Here is a 20,136-nt window from a genome sequence, read left to right as displayed (position 1 = left end):
GAGCTCTCAGTAGTGCCAGGGTTTGAAAATATGAAGATAAAATGATTCAGTGACATAGTCACTGCCCTCAAGGAACTTAGAGTCCTGAATAGTGTTCTCAATTGTAGGTTATGACCCATTTTGTTGATTATGAAATCAACATTCATATGAGTGGTGACCAGCATAACAGAGAGAAAAGAAGGGAGGGGAAGGAGAAGAGGAAGGAGGGAGGGGAAACAGAGAGGATTTGGGGCAACAGAGGGAGGGAGAGGAGGAGGATAAGAGGGACAGAGAGGGAGGAAAAGAAGAAGGGAAGGAGGGAGGGAGGGGAAGGGAGGAGGAAAATATAATCAGAGTTCATCAAGGTGCACTATTTCCTTCACTTGTTTCCATAAAGTCCTTGCCCGGGATCAGTTTTTAATAAATTACCTTTGGTGTTAGAAGTCAATAATTTATGAAATGCAATTATTTTAAATAAAAACACTGATTGATTTGTTCTCCTTTTTTCCCTTCCAGGTAATAAACCACCCCGCATTATACTGAATGGATTCAACAGGGTTATGCTTGGTATCCAAAGTGATGGTGGATATGTTGAAAGCAAACATTCCTGAAACTAAATATGCTACAACTTGAATAAATTTCCTCTCTGTTGCATTTTTTTTAAACAGACTGTTCATGTCTTATATAAATATTATCACAATCTCAAACTATGCAAGAATTCATGTGTGTATACATATATACACACATAGACACAGTACACATACACATTAGGTCATATGTAAAATTATCTGTTTCAAGTGATTGTCAAAAAATCTTGAAAGCCACTGGTTTAGTGGGAGAAACAAACAACCAATCATATTAGAGTATGAGGGGTGGCCCAAAAGAAGGGTTTGACAGAGTAAAAATTAAGGATGGTTGAAGAGGGACCTGCCTAGTCCTCCTGGGTGAGTCAGGAAGTGACTTGGCAAAAAGCTGGAGAATGAGAAGCCTGGGATACAGAACATGGGCAGAGTGACCCCAGCAGAAGAAGCAGCATGTCCAAAGACACATGACATGTTTGGAGAATAATGAGAAATGCTAAAGGAGACATGGGAGGGGAAGACAACAGGAAATCATAGAGGATGAGTGAAACACCCAGTGGGAGAGCTTAGGAGTGACCTTTCAGAACTCAAAAGCCCCAAAGGGTTGAAGCTGCCAGTGGGACTCCACCAGCCCAATCCATGCTGGAAAGCTGAGATCCCCACTCACTAGTGTGAAGCTTTGGTGGGCCCCCTAGAAGGGACAGACAGTTCACTTTGGGCATACTACGCTCTCCCAGAAGCATTCACTGTCATCTTCAGAGGGCTGGAAATATCTGTTATGGCTGTAGACTGCTAGTGTCTGTTAAGGTCTCTAAGTCAAATGACTGTATCTGGACTTCAACAGAGTCAGGGTCTGAGATCACTCTAATATCCAGGGAACTACTCCCCCAGAAGCCTAATCAGACTCATGACTTAACCTCATTAATCTAGAAACATTTACTGAGTACCATGGGGGATATCCTACTTGGGACAGAAAGGGAGGGAGAGGAGAAAGTTCTGATCTTGCAGAGCTTATGGTATAAAAAAACAATCAGAGGGAATGTCATGGAGGAGGGGGTCTGGAGACACGGGAGGATTTGGCTCGGGAAGGGGAAGAAGGAATCCAGGGAGGAGAGCTCACTGGAGCAGATACAATGGTGAGAACATGCCTGCCACATGCAGGGACAAATGAAGGGCAGAAAGTCAGACAGGTGCAGGTGACAAGCATGATGGCTTAAAATGACTCTGGAGCTCGAGTCCTAGTTGGGGCTCATCACAACCCATTGCGGGCTCTAATGCTGGCCCCTACACAGCCTCACTCCTATTCAGACGGCTTCTGCTCTCAACCACAATGAGCAAAAAGCACTAGCAGCCTCTTACCATGGAGCCAGCCAGGGTGTTAATGAAGTAATATCCCAGGGACCACCATCAGGCCCAAAATAGGCTGGAAAGAAGAAAACCAGAAAAAGTAGGTGGGGAGCAAGGGGAGAGAAGGCAGGTGAGAAGTGGGGGGAGGGGCAAGAGAAGACTAATGAGGGAGAGAGAGGAGGTGGTAGGAGAGGGAGAGGGAGAAAAGAGTCTAGAACATCCTCCCATATCCTGCTACAATCTCCCCAGTGACATATGTCCAGCCACACCATGTCCTTCATTGAAAGTTCACTTCAAAGCCTGTCCTCCAAGAAAACCTTCCCTAATTAACCATCAGAAAACACTCTCCAAGGACAATCCGAATGGGCGACCTGACACAGTGTTTTGCTGACCATCCTTTGGTCTCCCAGAGATCCCCCTGGCCATCTTTGCAAACCTAGGCAGTTCATGTCTCTGCATTGGTAGCTGCCCACGGACCAGAGTTGCCTCTCCTTACATTTGGATATAAAAGGAAGAGCTGTTATGGGTTAGGAGCCAGGAGGTACTTCTTTGATGCAGGCCACATTAAGTCATATAAATGTGGAAGTGTAAATTAAATAAAAAAGAACCCCTCTCTCCCTGCTGATTTCCATTTTTACCACAGCCCCCAGCCAAGCAACCATCACACGGCATTCTTGGAGGAACAATAGGGGATTTGTTTAAACCAAGATGCCAAATGGTCATGAATTGCAGAATGTATATTTTTAAACAAGTTATTTTCCCCCACTGTAACATCCAGAATTTAGATCTGTATGCAGGGCCAGCTGGCAGCAGCACGCAGGATCTGGCTGGCTACCCAGGGCTGCTCGTTTACCTTGCCCTCCCCTGAGGGGGTGTGACGGCTGAGCTGCATTTTTATGGTACGCTCCAGCTTCCATCCAGCCTTCCTTGGTCGGAGCTTTGCAAGTGTTTATACTCACACCCACACGTAGAGGCTGCCCTGTAGCCCTCCTACTTGAATTTTCCTTTTAAAGTGAAGCCATCTTCATGCCCTGCTCTGGTGGTTGACCAACTTATAGGGAATTGACCGAGTTGCCATGCCCAAAGCAAGAGACCAGGAGCTGTGAGCCCCAGCTTCCAGCATTGCGCTGCACAGCACATGGGGCTTCCCCTGGAAAAGCAGCTTTTGTTCCGGGGAATGGAATCTGTGAAAACAGGGCCCCAACCACTTTACCGGGGTTCTGGGTAGGCACTCCACAAGGCACAGGCAGTCTGTCGAAGGCACCAGGGCACTGCGTAGGTCAGGGCCCAGGCCACAGCTGCCTCTGCTTCCCTGGCAAAACTGCTGCTCAAGAGGAAGCCCGCAATCTCAAGGCCAAGGCTTTGCCTTTTCCCTCCATTAAGGCTCACCTGCCTTTTCAGAGGACCCCCAGGGAGCCTCCCACACCCCCCCAGAGGCCCTCATATTTTTCCATCTTTCTATTAGGCATCTTTTTCTCATTAATGTACTAACACTCAAGTTATGTGCAGAGAATGAGGAAAAAGAGACCTTGTGTGGGGCTTGGGATTTGTTCAAAGCCTGGGGAAATCGTTTTAGAGGGTGTATGTTTTTTATTCCTTTTATGAGAGATGCATGTTTCCCCCCCTCTGTGACTTGTTTAAAAGTAAAGTTTAATATGCTGCCAGAGAAATTGCTGGTTAATAACTTAATAAGCGATGTGCTAGGAATTATGGGAAAAAAGTAGTATCCAAGAAAACTTTTATTGTACAGTTTGGGGCTTGGAGGATATATAGCTTCAGCTATTATATAAAATGTTAACAGAAGTCCCTTTTCTTTTCAAACCCTACCTTCTCCCCAGGATTATTAAAAAGGATAAATAAGTAAGGTGAATAAAAACTTCAAGAAGCTGCATGAGAAGTCTGTATGTAGATCACAAGGTGAGAATTTCCAACAGCACAGTCAACAGAACTATGTTAACGTGCACTTGGCAAAGCACACACTTGGAAATGATCCCTGGTAATAGTAATGATGATAATCATAATATCAACTACCTTTTATTAAAAGTTTTGTCTTCAAAAAATACTTCTACTTTATAAGATTCTTAAGAGGGAAGAAAAAAATAGGCATTATTATTCCCATTTTTTACAGATCAACAAAGTAGCTCATATAGCTCAAGTGACCTGCCCAAGATTAGGGCAAAAACTAAGAATAGAATCAAGGTTTTTTAGACAAATTATATCTATGTGTCCCAAACACAATCAGATGAAAAGTGAGACACCATGCCAAACAAGGAGAGTATTTTGGTTTGCAGCCACAGGCTGTGGTGTTGTGTCCTGTATCCAGTCTGGTGAAAAGCCAGGCTCCAGGCACAGCCATTCCTGTAAGGGCCAACAGAAAGGCCCATTTTCAACCTGGCTGATTATGTTGATAAAGACCTAATTATCTGACAATAGATGTTTCCTCTATTTGCTCAGCTCTTCTGTACGTTCATGCCCATTTCTCACCACATCCTTCCTTGCCCTCATCGGTTTCCCACCATCATGTTACAGCTTCCCCCTTTACAGATAAAAATGGAGTCCCAAACAAAATGGCTAGCCCCGCGTGGTTGGTTTAGAACTGAACAGGGACCAGAACCCAGACCTGCTAACCTCGAGTATACTCTGCCTCTACTCAACTTCACAAAGTGCATACGCAGGTTAGAGACTTTTCCGTTCCCCAAGTCCCTATCAACGTGACCCTCCCTGTGGTCACCCAGAAACACAGGGGCTTTGGGTTCAGGCAGGGAGCCCTGGAATAAGTACCCCAAACTGCTTGGGAAAATGTTATTTCTAGGGGTGTGCGGGCCAATCCTATCGCTAAGGAAGCCTGGGTATCATGCACAGGGGATAGGAAGGACAGTGAGGCTCTGAAGGGTTTCTCTTGAAGCTGCTCCTTTGGTCTATTCATGTAAGACCAGTCCACATGCCCCAAAAGCCCTCCTGGAGGCGGCGGAAGCCTGGCCACGCAGGACACAAGTGCCAGGGCTGAGTCAGCTCAGTATGAGGGCAGAGAACCAGGAGGCCAAGCAAGGCCTAAAGAAGCGCTCCTGCCAGGTCAGTGTGTTGCCTGAAGACCTGCCTTCAGCTAAGGGTACTATCTCCAAAGACTGCTGCTGAAAAACAGCAGTATGATCCGGGAGAATGAACTTACGTACATATTAGAACTTAGTAACATGCTAGCACAATTTGTTGGCTGGCTCAAGGGGCAGTAGCAGTCAGCTAGCTGAAAGTAGATTTCTAAAGGAAGCGGGTCTTCGATAGCTAACTTTTGATGGCAAAAGGTCTAGAGCACGGGTCCCTGTCCAAGGAGGGCAGTTCCTGGGAAAGGGTGTCGGGCAGCCCAAGGGCACGGGGTTGCAGAATATGCTATGAGGATGATCAGGCCACAGTAGAAGAAGGAAATGGATCATGAGGCAAAAAACAAATTTGCTATTTATAGCCCAACATGGGCCACCTCCGGATCCAGCCACATCTGTCAAGTAGGAAGCTGGCTGGCTCGTCCGAAGAAGGAAGTAGGAAGTAGGAAGTCAAGTAGGAAGAAGTAACCTTCCCTCTTGTGCCTAATTTCTCATCTACAAATACTGGTTTGGATTAGATTCCTATTTTGAAATAGGGATGCTCCTCTTAGTTCCTTTTGGGGCCCCCAATGGGTGAGGGGCCATGCGGGTGGGCCTCCAGGCCCCCACCCCTGCTTGTACCACATATGTTCTCTCTACTATCTTCAACATCTTGAACTCCCACTTAAGCTTCTACTTAACGAAAGGATTCCACTGGACTAGATGATCTCTAAATTCCCTTCCTGCTATACATTCTGTGGCTTGATGGTCCTCTTGGCAATGCTGAGAAGACAACAACCATGCAGTCTACAAAGCACTCAGGAAGCATTTCTCTTCCCATTACCAGCTGCCAGGCAGGCAACAGGGGCTTCCAGGTGACAGAGAGCTGGTAGATGGCTACCAGGGAGCTTTTGCTAACCACCAGGAGGGGCTGGAAATTTTGTTGATCACTGGGAGAGGCTGGAAAGATTTAACACACTCCTCAGTGTATCTCTCGTGCATGGAGACAGCAGCCTATTTACCAGTGTAAGCCTAAGCTCACTGACTTCCTCTTAACTCTTGGATCAAATCCAAATTCCTCTGGCTGACATTTAAGGCCTGCTACAACTGGTCTCTTATCAAATCTTGTACTGCTCTCCAAAACACACCAGGTCTTCTTCAGCTCTATCCCTCACTGGCACACAATATATCACACGTGTTCTGTACAGTGTGCCCTCACCCATGCCGTCCACAATCTGGACATGCTCTTTTCCTACCACCTTTAGTGTTTCCAAATCACACCAATGCTCCAGGACCCATCTCAAATACCTAACTCCCCTATAAAGCAAAGCCTCCCCTGACTGTTCCAGTCCACATTCTTTTCTGAATTCTTGTACTTATTATATGCACTATAGAATTAGAACTTCTTTATGCACGTCACTGTTGGTTGTTTCACATGGATAAGCTCTCTTTTCAACCAGACTGAACCATCACTAAACTCTGACAACAGAGACTCCATTATATATGCCTAAAGTGGTTCCCACAATGCTGAGCACTGTGCTAAGATTCCTTCCTTTGTACTTGGGCAATGAGACCTTCACAATTTATTTAGCAACACAGGCTCTCTATCAGTCTAACCTCACTCAATTCTCCAATCGAAGAAAATTAACCTTATCTAACAATTAAATCTCAGCCAGCCTTTAAAGACTTTTCCCTCCTCCTAGAAGACTTCCTTGGCACCCCAACCCCACAAACTGGCTCCTGTCACACCCTCTGACCTCATTCCGGAATCCACCAGATCCTTATTTATTTACAGTTGATGAAATCCATACCTGTTTTATTTACGTGGTTTCTGAAATAGGGATGACATCATTCATCTCTATGTTCCCCACTGTGCCTACTACATGGCTTTGTACTGTTTGTGAATCTGAATTGGCTGGAATTCATTGGGAATGGTTCCATGTGTTGATTTATCCAAAAGATGGAACATGTTACATGCTACAGGGAAAAAAATAACCCACTATATTAGTGTTTTACATAACATTAGGAAAATGTGTTGAGGACACTTAAAGCCTGTACTCCTTTGTAAGCTGGGCAATGACAACATTGCCCAAATCTTCCAACAGCAATACGTCTATAAGCCAACAGCTACAGGTGGAGCAAGACAGATATTTCAGAGTCCTTTATCGAACTAAGTGCCATTTCCAGGTTAGAGTTGCAGATTTCTATATTTGAAAAGTAGAAAGCATCAACAGTTGGCAGCGGGATTCTTGATGTGTCATTGCCTGGAAGACCTATTTTTATTTCTCACTGCAATATGAAGAAGCTTTGATCTTGGGCAACTTGCTCAAAGGCTCAGTTTAATATATTGATCTCTTGTGACTACTTTTACCTGACAAGTTTCCATAAGCTCAGACTGTCAACAAGAAATACGTCATATATTCTCAAGCTTCACTTCTTCTCAAACACCTTATTCCTTCAAAATGTGACCTATTTTTAAATTTTTTTTTCAACATTTATTTATTTTTGCGACAGAGAGAGACAGAGCATGAACGGGGGAGGGGCACAGAGAGAGGGAGACACAGAATCGGAAACAGGCTCCAGGCTCTGAGCCATCAGCCCAGAGCCTGACGTGGGGCTCGAACTCACGGACCGTGAGATCGTGACCTGGCTGAAGTCGGACGCTTAACCGACTGCGCCACCCAGGCGCCCCAAATGTGACCTATTTTTAAAAGGAATATAGAATGAGGAAAACGTTTTGCATCTCGTCCACTGGTTTGGGTTGAAACGTGTTAACTCAATGGTTCTCTCTGTTTTTAAAAAATACAAACAGGATCTCATCCCGAGGTATCTTGCTTGACCTTAAACATTTCTGAGAAGTTTGAGAGAGAAGCAAACAAATCTCAACAAGATTGGGTCTGAGATACACCAACTTCATCTCTCTCATCTTTCAAATACGTGTGAGGCTCAAGTAGGTTGAGCGGGAGGGCTCAGAGTAGTCCTAATGGCAATCTCCGTCCCCTGTAAAATCTGGGGGTTGAAAGAAAAACAGTTTTAAAAAAGAAGGGGGGACAGGAGTACTGGGAACACATCTTTTTTGGGAAAAAAAAAAAAAAAAAAAGAGCAAAGAAACAGACCGAAAAAGCAAAACCCAACCCCCCAGCAATGCCTGGAAACTTGCTATGTAACCAACCCATCCCTGTTAGGACTTGCTTCCCTTAAAGTTTTGGCAGGGACCACAAATGATAGCCTTAAAATGCCACATGAGCATCAGAATATTTTAACAATCCTTCTTGACTGGATTCATTTCAGCAGCATGGGAGCGAAGCAGCAACCTGCAGCTGTGGCATAGGGCTGAGGCCTCTCTTTATTTCAAGCAGTTGCAAATGAAGGACCTCTTCCTTGGGGGGCGGGGGGGGGGGGGCAGTCCAGGAGGCACGAGGGATTTGAGAAGGGCTAAGGAACAGTGGGAAAACCAAATCGGACCTAAACCCCTGTATTCCTGCCTGGGAAGTATACTCTCTTGTGTGAATAAATTTGGTGGCTAGAAAGTAAAGGCCATCTTCAGCTGTCAAGCAAAACAGAATCCCAAACCAGAACTTCTGCAGCTGGCCACAGACACCCCCTGGGGCAGAAGTGGGATTGCCTCACAAAAAAAACCATCCTAGCTTCGTCTTCTGTGAGCAGATTTTCCTTGCACATTTAAATCCAAGGCCTTCAAGGAGCTCACCACTCTGCTTAGTTGGGCCCAATAACCAAGAGAGAAAATGGGGAGAACAGATGAGAGTGGACATGGGGGTGGACAGGGAAGGAGATGTGGAAGTGGCTGGCAGTGAGCACTGGGGACACGGAGGAGCACATGAGGAGCACACGCAGGAGTGAACAGGGGGTGTCAGGAGCACTGATGGGGAAGCCGTATGGAGAGGTGGAGGGATCATATAGCCAATACTTTTTGCAAAAAAGAACTAACTTGCCGTAGCAAATCATTAAGTCTAGCACGAAGAGTGGTCTTCAACAAACATTAGTGCCCTCCACCATCTCTTCTCCCCATCAGGACTGTTTTACTCAAAACTGTATTGCCCAAGGTTGTTTTCCTAGTAACCTTGGGACCTCTTCTTGTCTTCCTGAGAGGCTGTTTTTCTCACCAGATTATCAGACTGTTATTTTCATAATGATAATACTCCCTGCATGCCAACAAGCACTGGTCCTACCCTAGGCACTGAGGGCACTGGGATGGCTGCCCAGACAAGGGAGTGTGCATTCCTCATAGGAAGTGCTGGAGCCATGCAGCCCCTCCGGGAAGGTCATTCCAGGTGGATGGGGAAAGAATTCTGGGCTGACACCTTCAGTAGTCTTGGCCTTCTCCTGTGTCCCTAAGCTCTAGCTCTTAAGAATGAGGGTGTGAAGGTGGGAGTATTTCAAAGAGGCATGGATTGGATGACCACAGTGACCCTTGACCCTCAAAATATGTACTGTGTTCCAGAACCAACAGCATCAGAATTGCAAGAGAGCTTGTCAGAAATGCAAGATCTCAGGCACCATCCCAGACCTACTGAACGAGAGTCTTCATTTTTAAGGAGATCCCCAGGTGATTCACGTGTATATTAAGGTCTGAGAAACACTGTTCTAGACAATATGTAAGCTGACACCATTTAAAGCCTGACATAAAGAAACCGAACAGCTGTAGAGAATGGGGTCCAGTATAAAGAGCCCCACAAGGAAGAGGGACCTAATGTTAATTGTTATCAGATAGAATCTCACCCCTGCCCTGGTCAGCTGTGAGAAAACAAACAGATCTCCTAACCTCTCTGAGCTATATACTCTCCCATATGCAGGGGGATGGGAGTGGACTGCAATGAACTTCATGATTCTTTCCAGGCGAGAGTTTTTAGGTCTAGGATTCTATTGAACAAGACTCTGTTCTGTTGACTACTCTACAGTGAAGTCTGGTTTGAATAGATAGTTGCACTATTTAATACAGTCTGGCATACAGCAGGGCTCAATAAATATTTGTTGAAGAAAGTGATACAGGTATATAGCCTATTCTATTCAAGCCTTACCTCAAAAACCAAAAATGAGCCATAAGCTTCTAGGACAGTAGACCACACCAGAGCATCAGGTTTAAATGACACTTCTGATGGCAACTGACATAACTTAATATATCTTTGCTGAGGCATCTTTCAAGTAATCTATCCCAGAAATTCACTCGTATATGAAAGTGCACAACGGTGTGGCCCCTCACACTGGCACATCTGTGGCACTAAAGAGTTAATGACTGTATCTTCTGGGTAGCAGGCTACAGGGATGGTCGTTCCAACTTTCTTTAAATTTTTTTTTTTTTAACATTTATCTATTTTTGAGACAGAGAGAGACAGAGCATGAACAGGGGAAGGGCAGAGAGAGAGGGAGACACAGAATCTGAAACAGGCTCCAGGCTCTGAGCGGTCAGCACAGAGCCCGACGCGGGGCTAGAACTCACGGACCGCGAGATCATGACCTGAGCCGAAGTCGGACACTTAACCGACCGAGCCACCCAGGCACCCCGTTCCAACTTTCTTAAATGAATCTGTGGCCTTAGAAGAAAACACAAGTGCCCTCTAACATAACTGCTACTTTGCTCGATGTTCATCCTTCATCTTCTTTCTCAAGGAGATGTGAGACACAATAGGGCACAAGAACACATCAGTAGCTCTCAATCTGACTGAATTTTACTATCTCCTGGAGAGTTTTAAAACTACCAGTTCTTGGGCCACACCCTCAACCAAAAAAAAAAATCAGAAATTTTGGAGGGGGAACCTGGCATCAGGTTTTAAAACCTCTCCAGATGATTCTAATATGCAGCCATCAGCATTAAGAGCTACTGCCTGAAGTAAAAATTCACCATCAGGCAATCTGGGTACTTAATAAATGCCAATACCAAGAGTCACAAACTCCAGAACTCTTTCCATCTTGTAAAACTACAACTCTATACCCTTTAAATGCTGCTTCCTCATTCCCCCTCCCCCGCCCCTGGCAACCACCACTCTACTCTGTCTCCATGAATGTAACTACTCTAGGTATTTCGTGTAAGTGGAATCAGAACCACATTTGTCTTTTTGTGACAGGCTTATTTCACTTGGCATTATATCCCCAAGGTTCATCCATGTTGTAGCACTTGTCAGGATTTCCTTCCTTTTTAAGGCTGAATAATATTATGTTGTCCACATATATCACATTGTTTACCCATTCATCCATCAACGGACACTTACATTACTTCCACCTTTTGGCTATTGTGAATAATGCAGCGGTGAACATGAATGTACAAATATCTCTTCAAGACCCTGTTTTCAATTCATTTGGGTGGAATTGCTAGATCATATGGTAATGCTATTTTTAATTTTTTGAGGAAACACCATACTATTTTCCTTCTTGGCCATCATCAAGAGTTTTTAATAATAATAGCCAATACTTTCATGATACTGTTAAGTGAAAAAAGTAAGCTCTAACTTTTAGCTACAGCAAAACCTCAACTCTGTTAAAAAAAAAAAAAGGCACAGGAGAAAAGATGAAGTAAGTACATACATAAAACTGTGAACTAGAAATGGTGGTTTCCACCCGAATGTTGGTAAAAGCAGACTTAAATTCTCTTCGCTTTCAAATTTCGCACTTGCCTACTTTTCTAGGATAAGCATACACTACACTGACAACCAAGAAAAAAAAAAGGTGAAAAAAATTTAGCGGGGCACATTTTTCTTCCTGGTCATCCCATCATCCATTGTACTTATTTAGTCTGATGGTTCATTCAGTTCACCACATTTATCTAAACACACACACACACACACACACACACACACACACACACGCACACACACTTCTTCCTTTTATAACCAAATTGATTTCCGAAAAATTTTAAGCCCCAAATAATAATTCCAACTCTTAATCAAAATAGTAAGTCTTTTCACCTCTTAGTCCTATTTGACAGGGCTTTCGAAAAGTCCTTCCTATTTAGGTGGGGCCTACAATCCAGTTGGGGCAGCAGGGCTAGAATCTGTCATTTGCAAGGGTGGCAGACGGGGCCACACGGGGAGGGGGGGGGCTAGTGGCGGCAGGACACTGCTGATAGCCCTCGCAGAGCACCTGCAGCCAGCCTCTCCAGGCCTGCCACGGACCCCAATGCACACCCCACTTCTGGCCTGGGTCGGCTTCATTTTCCTTCAGTAGCCGGTAAACTGCCTTCTCGCCATGAGAGAGACACGGACCTGGACTGAGGAGGGAGGGATGGAGGAAAAAGGGGAAGGAAGGAACTTGAAGGATTAATGAGCTGATTTCCATAAAGGCTTTGACATCTTGGAATGAAAAGCGGCCTGTAAGAGCAGTAAGCCCAGGCCTCTCCTCAGGCCATGTTGCCAGCTGGCCGTTCATCACCAAAAATTCCCCAACAACTCCATGGCTATTGCTTAACCACCTCATATAAATCCCAATTAATCTTGCAAAGTCAAAACATAAATATATGACAAAAGTCTTTATTTTTTGTGCCCTCAGTTTCAGGGTCAAAATTTTAAAAACCGAATTGGTTATCCAATGGCTCCAAAGAATTTTTTTTTTTTTTTTTAAAAACCTTCTTCGGGAATAAAAGGACAAATAAATGACACCCTCACTAATGTTTATGTACTTATTGGACTGAATGAACTCAAGTCAATAATCAAATAAATTGTAGAAGAAAAAATTTAAACTTTTTTTTCAGTAACATTAATGTTTCATAGCTTATACTCAAAAGATACAGAAAATCCTTAGTAGGCACAAAGGAACATTTATTCTTCTTTCATATGTAAATTGCTAGGGACATAAAGAGTCTCTTCAGCATTAGAACTGAAGGTTACCATCCCATTAGAACCGGAATACTCCACATTGCCACGTCTTTCACGGGAAAGGCAGGTGATAACATGAACACAGGGGTTGGCTTCAAGAATGGCCCATTAGGACCCAGAATGGGCTCACGTGAGCATGGAGGTATTAGACACACAGCTTCCCACAGCAACACTCTCAAAGGGCCTCAGGGACAAGGCAGGTGTGTCTCACGGGGCAGGCTGAAGCTTCATCACTTATATACAATTGTACACTTTTCTATTTGGGGACCTCAAGGTTATCATGTCAATGAGGTGGATAATACAGAAAAACTGATACACAGCTTTGGAATGAATTGTGCTCTGGCAGTGTGCTTTCCTCCCAAACTTTATTTCAGGCTCTGAACACATCCTGATTAATACGGTAAAAGTGTGTTGGGAGCAAGAGGAAGCCTGGTGTTAGGAACCACCTACAGACCACCCACAAAGTATAAAGTTCACACTTGGATAATAAAGAGTTGACTGTACTGGAAACATAAAAGTGGCTTTCCTAGACTCTCAGCAAGGAAGGTGGAAACGCAGTGAACTGCGGTGATTCATGCTTTTGTTTTCTAGGGCTGGAATGTCATGGAGAAAAATCAGAGAAAGTGCGTGTGTGTGTGGGGGGGGGGTAGGGGGGTGGGGAGTGATGATGCTGAAAAACCTAAATAGAAAACTGCAATAGGGACCAGAGGGGAAGTTAAAGAGGCTACAGGGTCCTCTCCAGCTGAAGAGGAGGCTGAAGGCATCTTGGTCATCCATCTTTAGGCACTGACTGCACAGCACGAAGGTCCATTCAAATGCTGGCCTGTTACACCATCTGCTCCTTCCCACCCAACAAGAAGGAATGGGCTCAGGAAGCCAGCAGATGATGATTTTTTATGACAGCCATGAAAGGGTAGCAGGCTAAGGGGGCAGAAACTCTTTTATAGCACTTGAAGAATAGGAGATTCAGGTTCCCTCTTGGGGTATTCCTGGATGGAAACAGAGATTTCCATAGGATGGTTCCTGGAGAGCCCTGACTTCCGGAACCCCAGAAACAACAGCTAGGAGGACCTGGCCTGCTAACTGATAAACAGATGAGAGCACAAATGTGATTATAATTCCCTATTCTCCCAAAAAAGGCAGCTTAGGGGAGTTACCTAAAAGCCACATGAAAAGCAAACGATACTAGGCTCAGAGGCAGTTTATGGTCAATCAACTCGCTCTCCCTACATAAAAGAGAGAAAACAAAAACTGGTCTAAAAATAAGAGGTAACCATCACTTTACTGGCATTTCAGACATGAGAGAATTTCCCCATCAATATCCCCATCCAAAGCTATAGGTATTTAGACAGACATGGAGACTCCTATCTACACACTGAGAAATTCTTCAGGGGCTCCCTTTCGCCTAAAGGTTTCCTTTAGGAGCTTTCGCCGAGTGGCCTCCACGTATTTCCGTGATCTCATGTACCTTCTACTAGGTTCCAGAAGAGCTACCTTTATAGTTCTCCATCGTCGCCTTGCCATTTCACGCAGTCATGTTCTTGACTCTGACATTACCCGAGACCGGAATGCCCTCCCTGCCCCGGCCACTTGGTAAAATTCTACTCATCTCTTGAAGGCCCTTCCCCGTCCCTCCTCTGGGCTACTCCTGTGCTTATTACATACATTTCTTATTACCCTTATCATTTGGATGCAGATTATTACCTTACCTCCTGGATGTGAGTTCCTTGAAGTCAGAGCTAGTTCTTGTATATCTGCGTCCCTTCCATCTCCTAACACAAAGGCCACAGGCTACAGCCTGTGTTCAATAGACTTTGTTGGATTACACTGACTTTCGGGCCTCATACTATACCCGTTTCCTGCCTCCGAAAGGTAGGGAGCCAACAAAAGGGAACAAAAGTTCGTTTTTGAAAAACAAAAAAGGTTTCTATGTTAGACAACCAATGCACTGATTCCTAACCAAATGCAAGACACTCCAGCATGGAATGTGGTAGCATGTGGGCCTCTGCTGGACCCAGTGTGTTGGAGCTTACAGAGGACACAGTGTGTGTGTGTGTGTGTGTGTGGGGGGGTCCTTGCAGTAACACTCTCCTACCAACATCAGAGTCTTACAGACACAGATTTGAACACAATGTTATAGAGAGGACTCCCTGCGTATTAAATGAGAAATTCTTTTTGTTCCATCTTTCACATAGTAAATGTTCTAAGTTCCACGATAAATTGACAATGGCCAGAGTGAAAAAATAAATGTATCCACACTCCTTTGCCTTGATTATTCAAAATTCAAGCTATTCTACTACCTACCTTACAAGGGGCAACTTCCACGTCTTTTTCTTATTCACACCCTAATGGTCTCCCCGTACCTATTCAAGTCTTACCCCAATCTTTAATCTATGAATTGCCATGGCGCCTAAGAGTTTGTACCACATGATTTAGTCAGTTATTGCCTTTCATTGCCATAACATCTGACACAGGCTTGGGCACATGGCAGGTATTAATAGAAACAAGCTGATTGGTGGACAGATAAAAAGCCATATTACATGCCCCCCAGCCATAGAGCAGTTTCAGAAAAATTGTCAGGAAAATATTTTTCTTTCTTTACCACAACCCAAAGTTCTAAAAAGATAAATACTCCAATAAGTTTATAAAACTCATGCCAACGACTTTTAAAACTCCCACAACTAGAAACAGCAATTCTCCAATGTATTCCTAACCCTTGATAACTCCTCGCTCATGTGGGGTTTTAACATACCTCTCGGCCAGCCAGAGTTTGGCTCTGGTACAAACAGCAACGTCAGCCAGCTCCTGCTGAAAGTATGCATTCAGTCTGTATTTGGAGTCTGAGAAGGCTTGTAACAAATGGAAAACCTAAACCAAAAAAGAGAAAAAGCAATATCCTGCTGTGAAAATATATTTTTCCTAAATGCTCAGTTCCTCCCTGTTAGGTTTCCTCAAAATATTCCCCTCAAAGAAAACAGACACCTGCAGAACACAGCTCTGGTTTCTTTGCAGAAAACCACGTTGGTGTGGGAAGACACAGCAACTGGTAAGAACCCTATGTTCTCGATCCCGACCTATGCCCTGGGTTCCCTGCACAATTCCAAGCAAAGGGGACTATTCAGGGACCAGTTATTTGATCCAAGAGCTTACTAGCTACAGAAAACCTATACATTGATTTTAGCAAAGAAAGGCAAACGACTTGCTCTATGTTAGTGGTCTCATATAAAAAAATGTACCTTTTCAAAATCAAAGTCTTGCTGAAGAGGGAAAAATCAACGGTCTCACAGTCCAAACTGGCTCATGTGCTGGGTTTATCAGAACAGTGCTGGCCAAAGAAGCGGGCCACAATGATGCCTGCCTTTGCAAGCACAGGGTAGTGATGTTTGTAAACTGTTTAGATTTTATTTTTAGCAGTTCTCCACGGAGATGTCCGGAATGGAGGCACCAAGGCAGACGCATCCTATTCTCACTCTACATGGCATTACATATTAGAATTGAGCAGAGAAAGACAAATCCTGTTGTATCTCTAGGTGGCTTCTATTTAGAATGAAGGCCACAGATCCAGCAGACCCATGACTGTGTGCGTGTGCACGCAGCTTACGTAAGCATGTTGTGGATTCACGCTCAGTGATGACATCAACAACACTGTGAGGAGCACAAACCTGCACCTGCAGCAGAGAGAGAGATCCTCTGACCTCAGCCAGTGCCAAGGAGAAGGACGCATGTCACAGAAACCCTTTCAGCCCCATTATGGAAATCAAAAGGGGGGGGGGAGGTGGGCGGAGCAACACAAGTATGGATAAACACACTGAGAACTTTGAAAGCCTATTTTAATAATTAGTCTGTTTTCTTTCCCTATTGTGTCCTTCACCAGAGCTACAGATGACTTCCTAAGCAACAAGATTCAACTTTTTCTCTCCTGCCAACGAGGAGCGTTAAGTGAAAGTTAAATATGGAAGGGAATAATGAGAAAAAGGAAGAGGCCAAGATAAAAGAGATCCAGAATCATCAGACCCCTAAGTGGGAGTGAGCTGGCTGTTTTCCTGGGTCAGACGTCTGCAATTACCAACAACAAACACATGCAGAGCACCTCTGGTTAAAGAATCAAAATACACTGTGATTACTTTACTATATGTAACTACTATTTTTTTTTTCTTTTTGTCATCTAAACACAAGTAATCGTATAGGAGAAGGCACACAATCCCGATGTGGAGACTTGAAAATGCTTCCTCTAATAATGGATCTGTTATTCAGAGGCAACAGATCAAGTATCACTACTTCACCACACCCCCGCAGGGACACAAACCGCCCGTCGAGAAGTCTGGAGAAATGGGTCTGGCTGGGGCTTCTGTTCTTCTGTGGTGACTGCCAGAAAAAAAAAACACCTCCCTCTGCCTGAATCCGCACTATCCTGAAGGAGTTGGCAAACTCACTGGGCCTTGCTTTACTTTTCTCCACAGCTGCACACAACCAACCACCAGGGTTTTTCATGGTGTCACAGGATCGTAATTAATCAGCAGACACCAGCAAAATACATGACTGTGGAATTTACTTGTAAAGAAAGCTGTGAGATTTTCGAATGCCTCTCATTTAGAAGCAATCGCCTCAAAAATAACTCCTGATGGATGTTTAAACTTAGTCCTATATTTGCTCACCTTACTTGGCAAAAACAAGGCTGTTTTTGAAACGCTTCATAGCTCTGGTTTATGAAAATCAGCCTCCAGGTCCATCAATTCTGTCACCTTGGGCACAACCCAGACAACAATTGTGATCCTGGTTATTCACCAGGAACGGAGAGCGATCTATTTACATGGGACAACTGCAGAGGGAGGTACACTTAAAAGAACCGCGGTGGAAAGAAGCATGTAGGAGAGACAGGGCCAGAGAAGTGAAAGACAGGGTCACAGAAGTCAAGGGAAAACCGGGCAGGGAAGGAGAGGGAGAGGAGAAGACGGGGAGAGGGGAGAAAAGCTTTGTAAACAAATGTCTGAAACAAGTTACTGTATTTGAGATCATTTTTTTTCTTTAAGAAAATTAATGACTATATTTGAACACATGGCTACCTTCACATGACATTTAGAGGGTTTGTTTTCAATTTGTTCAAGCAAAATGAGGCCATCGTTTGGGGTGAAGTCCAGAGGTGAGGCTGGGCCTCTGGAACTACGGTCCAAGGTCAGGTCCAGGAGCACCAGGCAGCTCCCAGGATCTGAAAAGACGGTGGGGGCAAAGCAATTCCTCCTCCTTCCTCCTTCCCTGAAAGTTCTGGTTCAGGAGAACTTCCAGGCCAGGAGTACAGTCTGGCCCAGGCCTGGGACAATTTGCAAACAGCCTATGATATAGGACTGCGCTGAACCCAAAGAGAAAGCGAAGCTGTGTGACCCACGGAATGCACGTGAGCAGTCTAAGAAGTGTAGTGTCACTTCAGGTGGCCCAAACTTGTCACAAATATTTAAACAACAATTACTACTGGGCACTGTCCTAGGAGCCTCTGCACAGAACAAATGAATGCCTGCTCCCCGCAGCTTACATCCTAGTCACAGATAAACGGAAAGTCCATAGCTTCCCTGACTCTGCCTGGTCGCAATTTTATGACCTGCACACAGCATCGCCATCACCTTCCTCTTATGCTTGGCTTCACCCTCCACCAAGTCCGGTGCAGAGCAGGAACTGAACAAACCTCTGCTGAACTGACGCCGGTAAGTGGTGCCTCTTCCCATACGGACTCTGCCTTTGGGACACATGCCCTTGGGTTTGGTGAGCTGCTGCAAACACGTGTGAGGAGAAGACAGAGCTGAACAACACTGCACCCCTCACTGCAGTAGGGAGAGCAGGGAGGCCAGATCAGAGTGGGGAAATGCAGCCCTGTGGGAGGAGTACAGGCTCTGGAGCCAGGTGGACATGGGTGTCCACCCAGTTACTAGCCGTGGGGCTTTGGGCAACTCACCTAACCTCTGCTTCCTCAGTGAAACACTGTATAATAGTATCTGCAGAAAGACTCAAAGGAATATATACTACTACTTGACACATTAGGCACATGATAAAAATGTTAGTTCTCTCCCTTTTCCTGTTTGCTCCCTCCCTTCCAGCCCCCATTCCAAAAATAGTCAGAGAAGGCTTTGCAAAACAAGTGATATTCCTATTTGGCCTTACAGCAAATCTTGCCAGAATCTGGGGAAGACCGTGCAAGCAGAGGAAACTCAATTATAAAAAAAAAATCTGAAAGGTATTAAAATATCAGTATTGCCAACAAAAAGAATAAACTTTAACGTGAATTATGGACTTCAGTTCAAAATAATGTGTCACTAATGGTAACACACATACCACTCCAATGTTAAATATTAATAACAGGAGAAAACTGGAGAGGAAAGGAAGATATGGGAACTCTCTGTACTACCTGCTCAGTTTTTCTGGAAATCTATAATTGTTCTTTCTTTCTTTCTTTCTTTCTTTCTTTCTTTCTTTCTTTCTTTCTTTCTTAACGTTTATTTATTCTTGAGACGGGGGAGGGGCAGAGAGAAGGGGAGACACAGAATCAGAAGCAGGCTCCAGACTCTGAGCCGTCAGCCCAGAGCCCGACGCGGGGCTCGAACTCACGGACCGCGAGATCGTGACCTGAGCTGAAGTCGGACGCTTAACCGACTGAGCCACCCAGGCGCCCCTATAATTGTTCTTTAAAAAACCTATGAATGGAAGGAAAGCATCAGGACTGCTCAGGGAACAGCAAGTAATTGTGTGTGGCAAGAGCACAGTCAGCGGTGTGTGGGGTGATAGAAGACACAGCTGGAAAGAGGAGTCAGGTCAGAATGAGGAGGATCTTAAATGCACCAGCAAGGGACGCGTCCTCTGTTCTGTAAGTGGCAAAGGACGCTTTAGAAACAGTGCTCAAATAATTAGATGTGTCATTTGGAAAGGAAAGACCAGGGCAGTGTGGAGGCTGGAACTGGAAGGGGCAGGATGACCAAGATTACTATTAGTCTAGGCTAGAGGTGGTGAGGGTAAAAACCAGATACTGAGAGCCAAGGATGGTGGGTCGGCTCAAAGCAGCTGCAGGTGTTTTCTTTGACCTACACAGTACTTTTAGCCCGTCATTTACGAACTGGGAGATTTCACATCAGAATCATCCTGATTTCCAACTTCTTTTGAAAAATCAGAAGACCTGGGGGTCAACAGTCACCTGCGGGGGTCCAGTTCACTGTCACACCCACGACTGCCTATTATTCGCGGGCCTAAGGTGGAGTGTCAGTGTCATTTATCACTGCTTATGTGCCTTTTTCTTTCTTTCTTTCTTTCTTTCTTTCTTTCTTTCTTTCTTTCTTTCTTTCTTTCTTT

At 44.7% G+C, this 20,136-nt stretch overlaps 1 protein-coding gene across 7 annotated transcripts in view; it reads right to left on the bottom strand.

Moving 5' to 3' along the window:
• THADA (THADA armadillo repeat containing) overlaps positions 1 to 20,136 on the bottom strand; it is a 329,917-nt gene that overhangs the window by 84,672 nt on the left and 225,109 nt on the right. For all 7 annotated transcript variants that reach the window (XR_005784245.1, XM_040453897.1, XM_040453899.1 and 4 more), the window contains one exon: positions 15,560 to 15,675. Coding sequence is in view for 6 of the 7 variants with exons in the window: in XM_040453897.1 (XP_040309831.1) it covers positions 15,560 to 15,675 (116 nt within the window). In the remaining variant the exon portion in view is untranslated. The remainder of the gene's footprint in view (positions 1 to 15,559; positions 15,676 to 20,136) is intronic.

This window comes from Herpailurus yagouaroundi, unplaced genomic scaffold (genome assembly GCF_014898765.1).
Source record: "Herpailurus yagouaroundi ecotype Mexico unplaced genomic scaffold, PumYag 210, whole genome shotgun sequence".
Lineage (NCBI taxonomy): Eukaryota > Metazoa > Chordata > Mammalia > Carnivora > Felidae > Herpailurus > Herpailurus yagouaroundi.
Note: the sequence above shows the minus strand (reverse complement) of the source record. Positions and strands in the feature narration are given on the sequence as shown.